Below are 15,352 nucleotides of genomic sequence, written 5' to 3'. Positions count from 1 at the left end.
AATAGAGGTATGTGATGAGAAACTCAGCCTTGGCTTCTGACACTGATGAGAGAGAATGCCAAGTACAGTAAGCCTGGCATGTACCCACAATTAACTATGCAGATACGAGTAACTAACTTTCGTAATCAGTTGTCTGTCAAGCACTCGCAATTGAGTGCAATAAAATCAGCAAGCATATATCAGAATTCAAACAAAAAACTGCTAGCAAAATTATGTGTTAAAAAGCGTATTATCAAGTCATGATAAATCCTTCAGCAGTTTTGTTTAAAAAGGAAACAGCTTCTTAAATCAGCGTACACTTGGCAAAACAAAACTGCACAGTTGGCATTAAGGCTTGCCTAGATACTAAGCATAACTGAATATGTAAACTTAAAACATTTGCAGCAAATACTTTGTTTAAAAAGGCATAATCTGATTTTTTTAAAGGTCTCATACTCCTCTTTTGCCCCTTTTATTTACTGTCACCAGCAGTAAGGAATATTCACAGATTTCCCTTTGTCTTATTGGATCCAGGGAATCCAAAATATGCAGCTCACTTGTGGAAAACTCGGAAATACTGGGAGCAGAATTCCCCACCACAAATTCATGACTCAAAACGTTGCGCACACTGGTACAAAACTGGTATGGGAAGAATATCCTTCATTTCTATCTAGAGACGCAATTTGGAGAAATTTATGGACACGTCTGACTGTGTGGAATTTGGCAAATAATTTACCAGTGACATGAAATCCCTACAGTGCAGAAGGAGGCCATTTGGCCCATCAAGTCTGCACCAACTCTCTGAAAGAACATTTTATCCAGGACCTCTCCCTCCACCTATTCCCATAATCCTGGGCTTTTACCAACGCCATCCACCTAACCTTCATATCTTTGGACCTAAGGGACAATTTAGCATGGCCAATCCACCTAACCTTCATATCTTTGGACACCAAGGGGCAATTTAGCATGGCCAATCCACCTAACCTTCATATCTTTGGACTTTAAGGGGCAATTTAGCATGGCCAATCCACCTAACCTACACATCTTTGGACACTAAGGGGCAACTTAGGCATGGCCATTCCACCTAACCTACACATCTTTTGGACTGTAGGAGGAAACCGGAGCACCCATGTGTCATTGGGTGTCTGGCCTCCGGGATGTGTCAATTTGACCCAAGGTAGTCACTACTTGGAACTTGATTCAATCAGCATTGGAATAGGGAGGTGAGGTTGCAATGTGTGACACTCAGCTGGGAGCAGCCGCACCCCCCCCCCCCCCCCCCACCCCCTTCCCCACCTCTGTGATTTTCCTTCTATTTCACTATCGGGTACTCCCACAATCGGCAAAATCCCAGTGAATTGCAAGTTCTGGAATAAAAGCAAATTCCTGCGGGAATCTGAAACCAAAAGAGAAAATGCTGGAAAATCCCAGCAGATCTGACAAAGGGTTGCCCAGACTGGAAACTCTGTTCTCTCCTTCCAGATGCTGCCAGACCTGCAGAGATTTCCAGCATTTTCTCTTTTGGTTGCAAGCTTTCGAATTCTGTTAAAATGACCAGTTAATAATAATCAGTTAAAAAATACAGTTGGGACTTTAACCCTAGTGTTGTGAGACTTCTTACTGTGTTTACCCCGGTCCATCTCCACATCAAAATAACCACAGCCAGTTTGCAAACAACAAAAACAGACTGATGGGGATATCTTTAATGGGGCAGTGAATAAAATGGAAGCAAAAGAGGAAAGTACAAGAAAAATGCCGATTTCACCTTTTTGTTTGTTTGAACACACAGCAACCATTGATGGACAAACCTTCCCAGGGGAGACCTGGGCTGTTGTATCCATGAATGGGGACTTTATAGTAATTTATTTATAGAGAGTAGAGAATAAATAAATTACGATCGATGGGGGCAGCTCGGTCGTTCAGACAGACAGGGCAGCATTCTCCGAAAGGAATCTCAGGATTAGGGCAATCTTTAAGGTCTTCGCAGATTATCTCGTCGCAAAGAATAATCCCAGCGTCACAGACACAGATTCTACAAGGCTCCGGTTTCCAAACATCCTTGTCACTGTACTTCTGCCCGTCTTGCTTACAGATCACTTTCAGGTCCTCTGTGAGTGCAGAGCGGGCGGAGAGAAGAGAGAAAGAGGGCAAGACATCTTTTAGTCATGAATAACAACACACTGCTGAACATTCACGCCTTTCTGGAATATGGTGTGACTGTAGGAATTAATGAAAATCCCAGTTTGCAAACACTGTGTATAAAAACTTCACGCACCCGTATATCATTAGTGATGAGTTATTCTAATTGCATGGATGACTCCTTTTAAATATCCAAATTTGCATATATTAAAAACCTTTTAAAGTTTATCTATTAGTGTCATAAGTAGGCTGACATTAACACTGTAATGAAGTTACTGTGAAAATCCCCCAGTCACACACTCCTGTTCGGGTAACACTGAGGGAGAATTTAGTACAAATCCACCGAAACTACACACCTTTAGACACTAAGGGACAATTTAGCATGGCCAATCCACCTAACCTGCACATCTTTGGACTGTGGGAGGAAACCGGAGCACCCGGAGGAAACCCTTGCATACCCGGGGGAGAAGGTGCAAACTCCACACAGTCAGCCAAGGCTGGGATTGAATCTGGGTCCCTGCCGCTGTGAGGCAGCAGTGCTAACCCGCTGTGCCACCCTTAATGAAGGTAGTGACTGGAGGATACCAAAGGCGAGAATATCCGGTTTTAAATCTATAGATGACTTCATTGTCATTGGGAATAACTTTTTTTACATTTATGTGTATAATAACGATGATAGGAGCATGACACACAAGTTCCAGCAGATGGCCCCATTGTATTACTCACTCTCAGTCGATGCTTGCAAATAAACCCAAATAAAATGCAAACTAAAAAAGATTTTAGAATTATTTTGCTTAAAGTTTGCATTTGAAGTTTTATTTATTAAGCCTGACAAATAACTGTTCAGTGTAAAAAGCCTAGTAGGCTGCCCTATACAGCTTGTGGTCCATTGGAGATAATATAAAGTATAAATTAATGAATATTTAAGAGGTGGTAAATGAGCACTTCTTACAAAAATGCATTCAAGACATGCCAATATCAGATATTAATTGCAATTGCAAGCTGTCTAGCCTCCGGGATGTGTCCAGTTGCTGGTTCGGGATCAGGTTCCCTCCCATGTGTGAGCCCAGTAGACCCTCAGATCGGATGAATAGACCTCATTCTCATTTGACTCACAGAGCCGGTGATTCACAGCCCACTGTCGGAACCAGGTTAAAATAAATAGTAAGGGGATTGCAATCAATCCACACATACACACAGTCTCTCTAAGCAATCAACATGACACAAAAGCATCTTTCAGAACCTGCTGACATTCCACAGAATCCATAGAATCCCTATAGTGCACAAGGAGGCCATTCGGCCCATCGAGTCTGCACTGACTTTCCAAAAGAGCATATTACCCAGCATAACCCCTGCCACATTTAGCATGGTCAATCTACCTAACCTGCACATCTTTGGACACAAAGGAGAAAAAGTTAGCATGGCCACTCCCCCTAACCTGCACATCTTTGGATACAAAGGGACAACTCAGCATGGCCAATCCCCTAACCTACACATCTTTGGACACTAAGGGACAATTTACCCTGGCCAATCCACCTAACCTGCACATCTTTGGACACTAAGGGACAATTTACCCTGGCCAATCCACCTAACCTGCACATCTTTGGACACTAAGGGACAATTTAGCATGGCCAATCCACCCTAACCTACACATCTTTGGACACTAAGGGACAATTTAGCATGGCCAATCCACCTAACCTGTACATCTTTGGACACTAAGGGACAATTTACCCTGGCCAATCCACCTAACCTGCACAACATCTTTGGACACTAAGGGACAATTTAGCATGGCCAATCCACCCTAACCTACACATCTTTGGACACTAAGGGACAATTTAGCATAGCCAATCCACCCTAACCTACACATCTTTGGACACTAAGGGGCAATTTAGCATAGCCAATCCACCCTAACCTACACATCTTTGGACACTAAGGGGCAATTTAGCATGGCCAATCCACCTAACCTACACATCTTTGGACACTAAGGGGCAATTTAGCATGGGCAATCCACCCTAACCTACACATCTTTGGACACTAAGGGGCAATTTAGCATGGCCAATCCACCTAACCTAAAGGGGCAATTTGGCATCGCCAATCCATCTAGGCTGCACATCCTTTGGACTGTGGAAGGAAACTGGAGCACCGGGAGGAACCCCACGCAGAGAGAATGTGCTGAACTCCCACACAGTCGAGTCGCCCAAGGGCGGAATTGAACCCGGAGGGTCCCTGGGGCAGCAGCGCTAACCACTTTGAACTCCTAGGATGAAACGACCCAAACTAACCCAGTGCTCTTGAGGACATGAGAACCGACTGTTGGAACTATATTTCAAATCTCTCTCCAGCAGCGTCGAAGCACCTTTGACCATTCTGGGGGAAGAGCCCAGTCTGAGATCTTTACTGAGTTTAGTCGGGTAAAGGGAGCAGATGGCTCTCTGAGTCTCTGGGGTCAGAAGCTTGGAGAGACCGGCTATTTTCAAGGGGGGGGTTGTGTTTCACACGGCATGATTACTCTGAAACGTTTCCCTGCTAGTTTTACTGGCTGCGTCGGTCTGAAAGTTTTCCTTTGTCTTTTTAGACTCCAGAGGGAAAGGGGTCTGACATCTAATGGCGCGTTCTAAACCACACTACAATGCAAACAAATAGCTCTTAAAAGAGGAACGCAGCCTTTCATGTCTTTCCAACACCATCTGAACTCCAAAACTAATAATGTATCTGCAGGCTGGAATTTACAAACAAGTTGATCTCCTTCCCCTCTTTCTTTTAACTAACTTGCAGTCTCTAATCAGACACAGTGCACCGGCTCACCACTGGCCAGGTGTGAAAAACCTGTCTTTTTTTTGGTATTGGGGAGGAGTGGGGGGGTTAACTTGTGTCTGGAGCCTCGGGGGCGGGGGGGGGTGCTGTTAACTGGTTGTAAAAGAGTGAATAGTGTGACAGGCTTCGCTTGCAGGGGCGAAGACTAGACAGGGGGAGGTGGTGGGGGGGGGGCAGACTAGATGGTGTTGAGTGACACAGAACCCTCCTTGTTCCATCGCCCCCCCCCCACCCCTCCCCCTTGCACATCTATTACTGCCCTGGGCTGAGTCTAGTCGAAGTCATTTCAAATTTCAGGATGGGATTAGTCGAAATACAGATGCCCGAATTCAAGTTATCCAGATGTATCCAGTTCAAGGTATTTTAACATGCTTTTGGTGAGCATAACTTATTGGAAGATTAGGATGAAATAAAGTTGGATTAAACAACACAAGGCAAAATCTGTACACTAGAGTCCCCTAGTGCTCTCTGCTTCTCTCCCCCCCAGTCTGTCTATTTTACTCCTGGTGCACCCTGAATAGCTGGATTTTGGGAAGCACTGATGGTTCCCTAGGCTGGGCCCCTCTGGGGGAGGTGCTTTAGAGACCCCCCCCTCCCACCACTTCCAGGCATAGCCATCTATCAATCACCCTTTGCAAATTCTACCTCCCCTCACGCCATCCCAAGTTTGTGATTCCTCCCCCACTCCACCTCTCCTCCTCCAGTGCCTGTCTTATCCGTCTGCCTGCCAAGATTTGACACAGGAGCCGTTTCTAACCTCCCAGTTTTCTTTTGGTTGGAGGGGGCTGGGGGGGAGAACTTCTCATAAACTGTCAACCTTCCCAGCTTTTAAACTCCCATTTGCCATTCCCCAACACTTACTCTGGCTTTGATGGCTTTCCCCAAAGATTCCCAAGTAAATCTTACCTTTCTAAAATAGAAAAATAAGCCCGGTTCCTAACCCGAAAGTGTCAGGAGTTGGAAAGATTTAACAAAAAAAAAACACAAGGAATTTCAATAGGGTTGGAGAAATTCTGACATTTTCCAACTTCTGGCGGACTGAAGCTTTCTGACCGTCAAATATCGATTGAAATACACTATTCTCTCTCTCTCTCTCTCTAATCCCCCCCCCCCCCACGAGAATTTGCTCATACTTCCATACTCCTGCTAAATCCCTGTACTCCACAACACCCCCCCGCACCCCCCCACCCCCACACTTCTCTGTCTCAACCATCACAACCTGAGCAATTCAGGAACAAAACTTCTTAACCAGTTTGCTCCTCATTTCAAGGACCACAAATATACTTAATTCACCTCCCATCTCCTCCCCCTCCCAGTTATCTTCAGTAACAGTCCCACAAACGCTTAAATAAAAGATTCCAAGACTGTGAAGCTCTCTGCCAAATTTCCTTCCATAAAACTGGAAGTTAACTTGCATTTTACACTTATTCGCTTTTTTTAAAAGATTGATTTATTAGTGCCATAAGTAGACTTACATTAACACTGCAATGAAGCTATAGTGAAAATCTATTTTTTTGAGTTGATTTATTAGTGTCACAAGTAGACTTACATTAACACTGCAATGAAGTTACTGTGAAAATCTATTTTTTGTAAGTTGATTTATTAATGTCACAGGTAGACTTGTATTAACACTGCAATGAAGTTATAGTGAAAATCTTTTTTTGTAAGTTGATTTATTAGTGTCACAAGCAGACTTACATTAACACTGCAATGAAGTTACTGTGAAAATCTATTTTGTTGTAAGTTGATTTATTAATGTCACAAGTAGACTTACATTAACACTGCAATGAAGTTACTGTGAAAATCTATTAACTTTTTTGTAAGTTGATTTATTAATGTCACAAGCAGTTTTACGTTAACACTGCAGTGAAGTTATAGTGAAAATTTTTTTTTGTAAGTTGATTTATTGTCACAAGCAGACTTGTATTAACACTGCAGTGAAGTTACTATGAAAGTCACTTTCCTGGGGAGAAAGAGAGAGAGAGAATGAAAAATAAGATACACTTACGAATATCTGTGCCTTGACATTTGACAACAGCTAGTAGGATGGCTTGCGTTGCTGCGAGCAACACCAAAGTCCGGGTATCCACAAACCTGAACATATCTAGATGTTAGACATGCAGCGTCGTTCTGTGGATGAAGAGAGAAGTGGGATCCCAGCGATCACCGAGCCGTCATTAAAGTCAACCTTGGAACGAGTGGGGAAACAAAAAGGTATCCAGTACCAGGGCCCGAAAGCAGCAACTTAGCGCTGTCTGCTCTGGGCTGGGTACCGCAGTTTTAAATCCCTTCTCCGTGCAATGACTGCGTATATCCCCACTGGTTTGTCAATCCGACCCACCCCCTTTGCCCCCTGCCTCCAGCGAAGTTGTAACCCGACCCACTCCAATCCTTCGCTAGCTCTTGTCTAAAGCCCCTCCTTCCCCAATCAAAAGATACTGTACTTGCCCCCCCCCCCCACCTCCCCTGCGAAAAGATTTTCTGCAAAGAAAATTCTGTGGGACAAAAAGTTTGAGAAACTTTTATTAAGCGCTTAGCAAGGAGTTTTTTTCTGAGACTGAAACCTTTTTGCCTGAATCTCTCACTGGCTATATGAAAAAATACCTTCTTAGTCGACTGAGTATCCTTGTCGGATGAAGCCAAGTGCATTAGAGAAACTGAAGGTTTTAAAAAGTCCCCTTAATCAATTATAACAGAATCGCAACTCTATTCAAGCAGTTCTTTGAGCATTTTTTTCCTCTAATTTGAAGAGTACATTCATTTTGGGGGGGGGGGGGGTGGGAGCTTTCTTTAGACTTTTTTTGTATCAAAAACTCAAGTTGAAGCAAGAATCTATACCAGTGAGAGGTAAAGCTGACTTTTTTTTTGTCTTCGTTAAGTTCCGTTAAATTGTAGGATTTAAGAAGAACTCCAGCCAGCTTTTGTTTCCAACTCTCAAGAATTATTATTGGGTTTTTTTCGCGTTTGGTCTCCTGGGATGGAGGATATTTGAAGAAATAACCTTCTGGTAATTCAGATTTTTTTTCTTTTGCTTTTAAAGGGACAACTCTGGGTCCCAGCGCTTGCAATATTTCAAAGTAAGTTGTGCAAAGCGTGATTGAAAAAACAGAGAGAGCGCTTTGTCTTTAGTTGTATCATCGACGAGAAATAAATGCAAGCGGTAATTTTGTTTACCTGCCGCGATTTTGTGAATTTCAACAAAAGTACCAGGCAGTTGGGAGACGTGTTAAAATTCCCCCCACTTTTAGTAGGGTGGGGGGGGGAGTCACAAGTTGGTTCTCTCTGATAGCTTTTAGGTTGGGTCCTATGCTCTCAGATGGGTGCAGAACCCACCCCATCCCAATCTGTAGCGTGGACGAATGCATCCACCAAAGTTAAGAAAAAAACTGTTACCAAAATGTATTTCTCTACTCAGCTGAAAGGCTTGGGGAGAAAGGGGGGGGGGGCAAGAACTAGGGGCTCTAATGCACTTGCGGTGAATTCTTAAAGTAATATTTTAATCTCCAGCACATGCATTGTGGCTGGTTTACTTCAGTTCTGTGTCCAGTGTTCACATTTCTCTGCAAGTTTGTGTCCAGACCCATCTCCCAACACCTAATTTTTTTGAGGAAACTTGGACACTATAATTGTTGGGATTTGATAAAAGTACATGGTTAGAATCATTTTGCAAATGATATTTTTTTTGGGGGGGTTGTTGCTGGACCCAATAAGTTTCATCCTGGGGATCTTTTTTTTCCGAAGGGGGGTGGAGGAGAATCTGACAGCTATCATTCAAAAGAGAAAAGCAACCAGTTGGAGGCAGAGTGACATCTGGAGGTCTGACCAATTGGGAGTCTGAGTGTGGCGGTCTCCTCCCTTCATTGGTCCAGGCGGGAAGATGGATGGGCTGGGTTCTTGTCCCGTGGGGTTGCCCTACCACCAGGCGAGGTGGACAGAGATGACTTCCCAACAAAGGGACACTTCCGTTCCATGTAACAGGCAGAGTAAAATTGGCCAGGTCCAAATGGTAAGAACGGTAGGATGACAGAACGATTGGGATTCAATGTACAATAAAGATCGCAAGTATATGATCTTCGAGGAGAAAAGAACCTTCTGGGCATCAGCCCGTTTTCTTTCAAAATTACAATCCAGTGCAGAAAGAGGCCGCACGGACCCTCAAGTCTGCATCGACCCTCCGAAAGAGCATCTCACTCAGCATCTCAACTCTGCCCTATGCCCACAACCCCATGCATTTAGCATGGCCAATCCACCTAACCTACACATCCTTAGACACTAAGGGGCAATTTAACATGGCCAACCCACCTAACCTACACATCCTTAGACACTAAGGAGCAATTTAGCATGGCCAATCCACTTAACCTACACATCCATAGACACTAAGGGGCAATTTAACATGACCAATCCACCTAACCTACACATCCTTAAACACTAAGGGGCAATTTAGCATGGCCAATCCACCTAACCTACACATCTTTGGACACTAAGGGGCAATTTAGCACGGCCAATCCACCTAACCTACATATCTTTGGACTGTGGGCGGAAACTGGAGCACCCGGAGGAAGTGCACACGGACACAGGGAGGATGTGCAAACTCCACTCATACTGTTAAACGAGGTCAGAATCGAACCCGGTTCCCTGGCGCTGTGTGGCAGCAGCGCTAACCACTGCCACTTGCCACCCATCAGAGTTCAAAGGTAAGCTGCTCCATCAGGAGGACTTCAGAACAAGAGGGAGGAGCTACAACAGATATTCCAATTGCACAAAGATTAAATTGCATCAACTCCAACCTCTGCCCTCATTTTAGAAAATGCTGGATAAACTCAGCAGGACGGGCAGCATCTGCGGGGAGAGAAGCATACATTCAGTCCACGTGACCCTTCTGCAGGATTAAAGAGGGATAGAAATGTGATGAATTATACACTTGCAGAGCAGGGCAGATCAGAATGGAAGGTCAGTGGTAGTCAGAGCTAAGGAGCAACTGGCAAAGATGCCATGGATATAGACAGAGGGGTTGTTAATGGTGCCTTTAGGAACTGAAGAACGTTAATAGTGGCAAAGGTAAGATAGCAGCAGTATGCGTCAATGGGGAAAAAAAAATCAGTGCTCAGTGAGAGCAAAATTGAACAAGGGACAAGCCAGGGCAACTGAATACAGAAAACAAAATAGGGGTAGTCTAAGATGGAGGGGAAAGCTCGCAGTCTAAAGTTGTTGAACTCATGTTGAGTCCAAAGGGCTGTCTAATCAGAAGATGAGGTGTTCATACAATCACAGCGTAGAAGGAGGCCATTCAGCCCATTGAATTTGCACCGTCTCGCTGACACAGCAATCCACCCAGGCCCCCAAAACATCCTGTAAAACTTACACATCTTTGGACACTAAGGGGCAATTTAGCATGGCTAATCCACCTAACCTGCACATCTTTGGACACTAAAGGACAATTTATCATGGCCAATCCACCTAACCTACACATCTTTGGACACTAAGGGACAATTTATCATGGCCAATCCACCTAACCTACACATCTTTGGAGACTAAGGGGCAATTTAGCATAGCCAATCCATCTAACCTACACATCTTTGGACTGTGGGAGGAAACTGGAACACCCGGACACGTCTGCGTGGGAATCCACGGGGAGAACGTGCAAACTCCACACAGACAGTGAACTGAGGCCGGAATTGAACACAGGTTCCTGGTTGTGTGAGGGCAGCAGCGCTAACCACTGTGCCACCGTGTTGCTCAGGTTTTTTTGTTCCAGTTTGTGTTGGGCTTCACTGGAGCATCGCAACAGGCCAAGGACTGACATGTGAGCATGGGAACAAGATGTTCAGTTGCAATGACAAGAGGTGGGAAGGTTGGAGTAAATGCTTGTGGACGGAGTGAAGGTGTTCTACAAAGCGGTCACCTGATCTGTGTTTAATCTCCTGACCCTTCCCCCCACGTGGCTGCCTGTTGCTTGTTCATTTCTGCTCCCAATGACTTCTGTTTTTCTATTACCACGTTCTTCTATCTTACCTTTGGCACTATTAACACGCTTCCATCCTCAGTGGCACCATAAACAGCCCCTTTGTTTCGTGCCCATGACAATCCCCCTGATTGTCACTGACCTTCCATTATGATCTGCCCTGCTCTCCAAGTGCAGAATTCATCACATTTCTATCCCTCTTCAGTGTTGTAGAAGGGTCAACGTGGACTCGAAATGTGTAACTGTGTTTCTCCCCCCCCCCCACAGATGCTGCCTGGCCAGCTGAGTTAATGAAACATTTTGTGTTTTTGTTACAAAATGGGGGATGTATGGTGGGACCAAAGAGAAAACAACAAATAAATAGACCAAGATGTGTCTGGAGGAGAATCAGAGAATCACAGTGCAGAAGGAGGCCATTTGGCCATCAAGTCTGTACCTACCACAATTGCACCCAGACCTTATTCCCATAATCCTCAATTATCCGGCTTGTCCCCCTGACACTGGGGTCAATTTACCATGGCCAATCAACCTAACCCGCACATCTTTCGGACTGTGGGAGGAAACAGGAGCACCCGGAGGAAACCCACGCAGACACGGGGAGAACGTGCAGGCTCCACACAGACCCAAGCCGGGAATCGAACCCGGCTCCCTGGCGCCGTGAGGCAGCAGCACAAGCCCACTGTGCCACTGGAGGTGGCCGGAATTCTCTGACCTCGCACGTCCCGCCATCAGTCAGCGGGAATGGGGAATTTGGCGCTGGGCCAAATTCGTTCACTGCAGCGGGACTGGAGGATCGCGGGCGAGGCCGGAGAATCCCGCCCAGCGAGAAACGGCTGCAGTGCAAAAGAAAAAGATGAGAATGCTCAAAACCTGCAAAGAGAAAGGGAACAGAATGGGGGCATGGGCAGGGGAGCCGGAGGGGAGGGGGGGATGGGGAACAGAGATTTACCCTTCAAAATCATTGACTCAGTGACAAAGCTGGAAGGACTGATCAAAAGATGAGGTGTTGTTCCTTGAGTTAATGTTGAGCCCCATTGGAGCCCTCCAGGAGGCCAAGGACATAAAGGTCAGAGTGGGAGCAAGGTCGAGAATGAAACATATCAGATTTAACAAACTGCTTCGATGTGGATGGGAGGGAGCAGTGTGCAGAGGATATAAAACCTGGCAAAAGCTCCGAGTTCTAGGCCTTAGGATGACATTGCCAGGATGGTGAAATGAGCAGAAACATTCGCAGATGGAATTCAATGTGGAAAAGCCTGATGTAGTCAGGTTTATTTATGAGTGTGACAAGTCAGCTGACATTAACACTGCAGTGAAGTTACTGTGAAAATGCCCCCAGTCGCCACACTCCTGTACGGGTACACTGAGGGAGAATTGAGCACGGCCAATCCACCTAACCAGCACGTCTTTCGGACTGTGGGAAGAAACCGGAGGAAACCCACGCAGACACGGGGAGAATGTGCAGACTCCACAGAGACCCAAGCCAGGAATCGAACCGGGTCCCTGGCGCCATGAGGCAGCAGTGCTAACCACGGTGCCAACCCTTTGCAGGTGGTTAAAAAAAAGGTATAGGGGTTATTAGTAACAGAGGAATAGAATGTATAAGCAAAGGGATGATGTGAGAGTCACTGGTTGGGCCTCAGATTGCGTACTATGGACAGTTCATAGAATCCCTACAGTGCAGAAGGAGGCCATTCAGCCCATCAAGTCTGCACTGACCACAATCCCACGCAGGTCTTATTCCCATAATTCCAGATATTTACCCTGCTAATCCCCTGACACTAAGGGGCAATTTAGCATGGCCAATCCACTTAACCTACAGATCGTTGGACGCTAAGGAGCAATTTAGCATAGCCAATCCACCTAATCCACACATTTTTCGACACTAATGGACAATTTAGCATGGCCAATCCACCTAACCTGCACATCTTTGGACACTAAGGGACAATTTAGCATGGCCAATCCACCTAACCTACACATTTTTGCAGTGTGGGAGGAAACCCATGCAGACATGGGGAGAACATGCAGATTCTGCAAAGATGGTGTCCCAAGCCAGGAATCAAACCCGGATTCCTGGCGCTGTGAGGCAGCAGTGCTAACCCACTGTGTCACCGTGCCGCCCTGTTTTGGGCTCCTCACGATTGGGAAGATGTCAAGGCACTTGAATGTTTACCAAGGCAGTTGACCAGGATCTCGCCAGGGGTGAGGGACTTCAGATATGAGGGGAGGTCCGAAATGTTTGGACTGTTCTTCTTGGAACAGAGAAGAGGCAACCTAATTGAGGCTTTCAAGATGGCAAGAGGTTTTGACACAGAAGAGAGTGAAGATCTGAGAGGAGAAGTTTCCAAGGGGACTGTAGTGGGCGGGAGGGGGATGGGGCAGGGGGGTGTGGACTGGGGTGGGATGTTTCGGTTCTGGGGCGAGAGGCTGGAAAATGCCTCCATGCTTCTCTGCAGGGATAAAGAATAAAATTCTGCAGAATCTGAGGGGTGATTATTTTGAAGGGCAGGGTGCATCTTCCCGTGGGACCTGTGGGTCCCTCCATTGGGCACAGATTGTCTGAGAAGGAGAGGCTCCACCTCCGCCTCCCACCCCCACCAAAAGGCTGCAGCCACCCACGCCAGCCTCCAAAGGGTGGTTCATTCGTGTGGCACGGGCCCTTCCCTGCCAGAATTGCCAGGATGAAGCCTTTAAGTGGTCACCAAAGGGCCTCTGCTGTCTCCATTCAGCACCTTTCTGTCCCAGTACACGGGTCCTCCACTGGCTCGCAGCCCACTTCGGGCTTTGGGATCTGATTCATCTCAGCCCCAAGAGCGAAGATGAAGTAAAACGCTTTCAGTTAGACAATTGTCTGGCTAGAAATGCTCAACCGGAAAAAGTGGCAGAAGCAGATACCCAGAAGAATTTTTCCAAAAAACCCCTGCAATGCAGAAGCAGAATATTCGGCCCATCGAGTCTCTGAAAGAACATTTTACCCAGGCCCATTTCCCATCTCCATAACCCCACACATTTGCAATAGCCAATCCACCTAACCTACACATCTTTGGACACTAAGGAGCAATTTAGCATGGCCAATCCACCTAACCTACACATCTCTGGACACTAAGGGACAATTTAGCATGGCCAATCCACCTAACCTACACATCTCTGGACACTAAGGGACAATTTAGCATGGCCAATCCACCTAACCTACACACATCGGGACACAAAGGAGCAATTTAGCATGGTCAATCCACCAAACCTACACATCTTTGGACACTAAGGGACAATTTACCATGGCCAATCCACCTAGCCTGCACATCTTTGGACACAAAGGGACAATTTAACATGGCCAGTCCACCTAACCTACACATCTTTGGGCTGTGTGAGGAAACCGGAGCACCTGGAGGAAACCCACGCAGGCATGGGGAGGACGTGTAAATTCTACACAAGCAGTCACCCAAGGCCCACACTTTAGGAAGGATGTGAGGGTCCTCAAGAGGGTGCAGAGGGTGATTTACCAGCATGGTTCCAAGAATAAGGGCCTTTTAGCTTCAAGGTTTGGGTTGGAGAAGCTGGGCTTGTTCCCCTTGGAGCGAAGGAGATTGAGGGGAGATTTGATCGAGGTGGACAAGATTATGACAGGTTTAGATAAGATAGACAAAGAAAAACTGCTCCCTTGGCCAAAGGACGCAGATTTAGGATTTTGGGTGAGCGATGCGAGAGTGGGGATATGAGGAAGAAGATTTTCATACAGCAATTCATAGAGTCATAGAGGTTTACAGCATGGAAACAGGCCCTTCGGCCCAACTTGTCCATGCTGCCCTTTTTTTTAAAGCCCCTAAGATAATCCCAATTGCCCGCATTTGGCCCATATCCCTCCATACCCATTTTATCCATGTAACTGTCTAAATGCTTTTTAAAAGACAAAATTGTACTCACCTCTACTACTACCTCTGGCAGCTCGTTCCAGACACTCATCACCCTCTGTGTGAAAAAAATTGCCCCCCGGACCCTTTTGTATCTCTCCCCTCTCACCTTAAACCTATGCCCTCTAGTTTTAGACTCTCCTACCTTTGGGGAAAAGATATTGACTACCAACCTTGTCTATGCCCCTCATTATTTTATAGACCTCTATAAGACCACCCCTCAGCCTCCGACACTCCAGAGAAAAAAGGTCCCAGTCTATCCAGCCTCTCCTTATAACTCAAACCATCAAGTCCCAGTAGCATCCTAGTAAATCTTTTCTGCACTCTTTCCAGTTTAGTAATATCCTTTCTGTAATAAGGTGACCAGAACTGTACACAGTATTCCAAGTGTGGCTGTACCAATGTCAAGTGGGAATGCCTTGGAACTCATTGCCGATGAGTGAGGTGGAAGTGGGAATGCGCTTTGAAAGGAAATTGGTTGGGCACTCGAGGAAAAGAAACTCACAAGGGAATGGTGAAATGGGATTGACTGGACTGCTCCACTGAAAGT

At 45.9% G+C, this 15,352-nt stretch overlaps 1 protein-coding gene across 2 annotated transcripts in view; it reads right to left on the bottom strand.

Annotated features, from left to right (window-relative positions):
- LOC145362011 (uncharacterized) overlaps positions 1-7,214 on the bottom strand; it is a 90,367-nt gene extending 83,153 nt beyond the window's left edge. Inside the window, exons 1-2 of one of the 2 annotated variants that reach the window (XM_080218035.1) lie at positions 6,941-7,214; positions 1,875-2,087 (exon numbers count right to left, since the gene is read on the bottom strand). In XM_080218035.1, coding sequence (XP_080074161.1) covers positions 1,875-2,087; positions 6,941-7,034 — 307 coding nt within the window. In that variant the 5' untranslated portion in view covers positions 7,035-7,214. The remainder of the gene's footprint in view (positions 1-1,874; positions 2,088-6,940) is intronic. The other variant, XM_080218036.1, reaches the window with a different exon arrangement.
- Between the last annotated feature and the right edge of the window lie 8,138 nt (positions 7,215-15,352).

Source organism: Carcharhinus amblyrhynchos, chromosome X, assembly GCF_965287045.1.
Source record: "Carcharhinus amblyrhynchos chromosome X, sCarAmb.v2.hapA, whole genome shotgun sequence".
NCBI lineage: Eukaryota > Metazoa > Chordata > Chondrichthyes > Carcharhiniformes > Carcharhinidae > Carcharhinus > Carcharhinus amblyrhynchos.
This window is presented reverse-complemented; position numbering and strand designations above follow the sequence as displayed.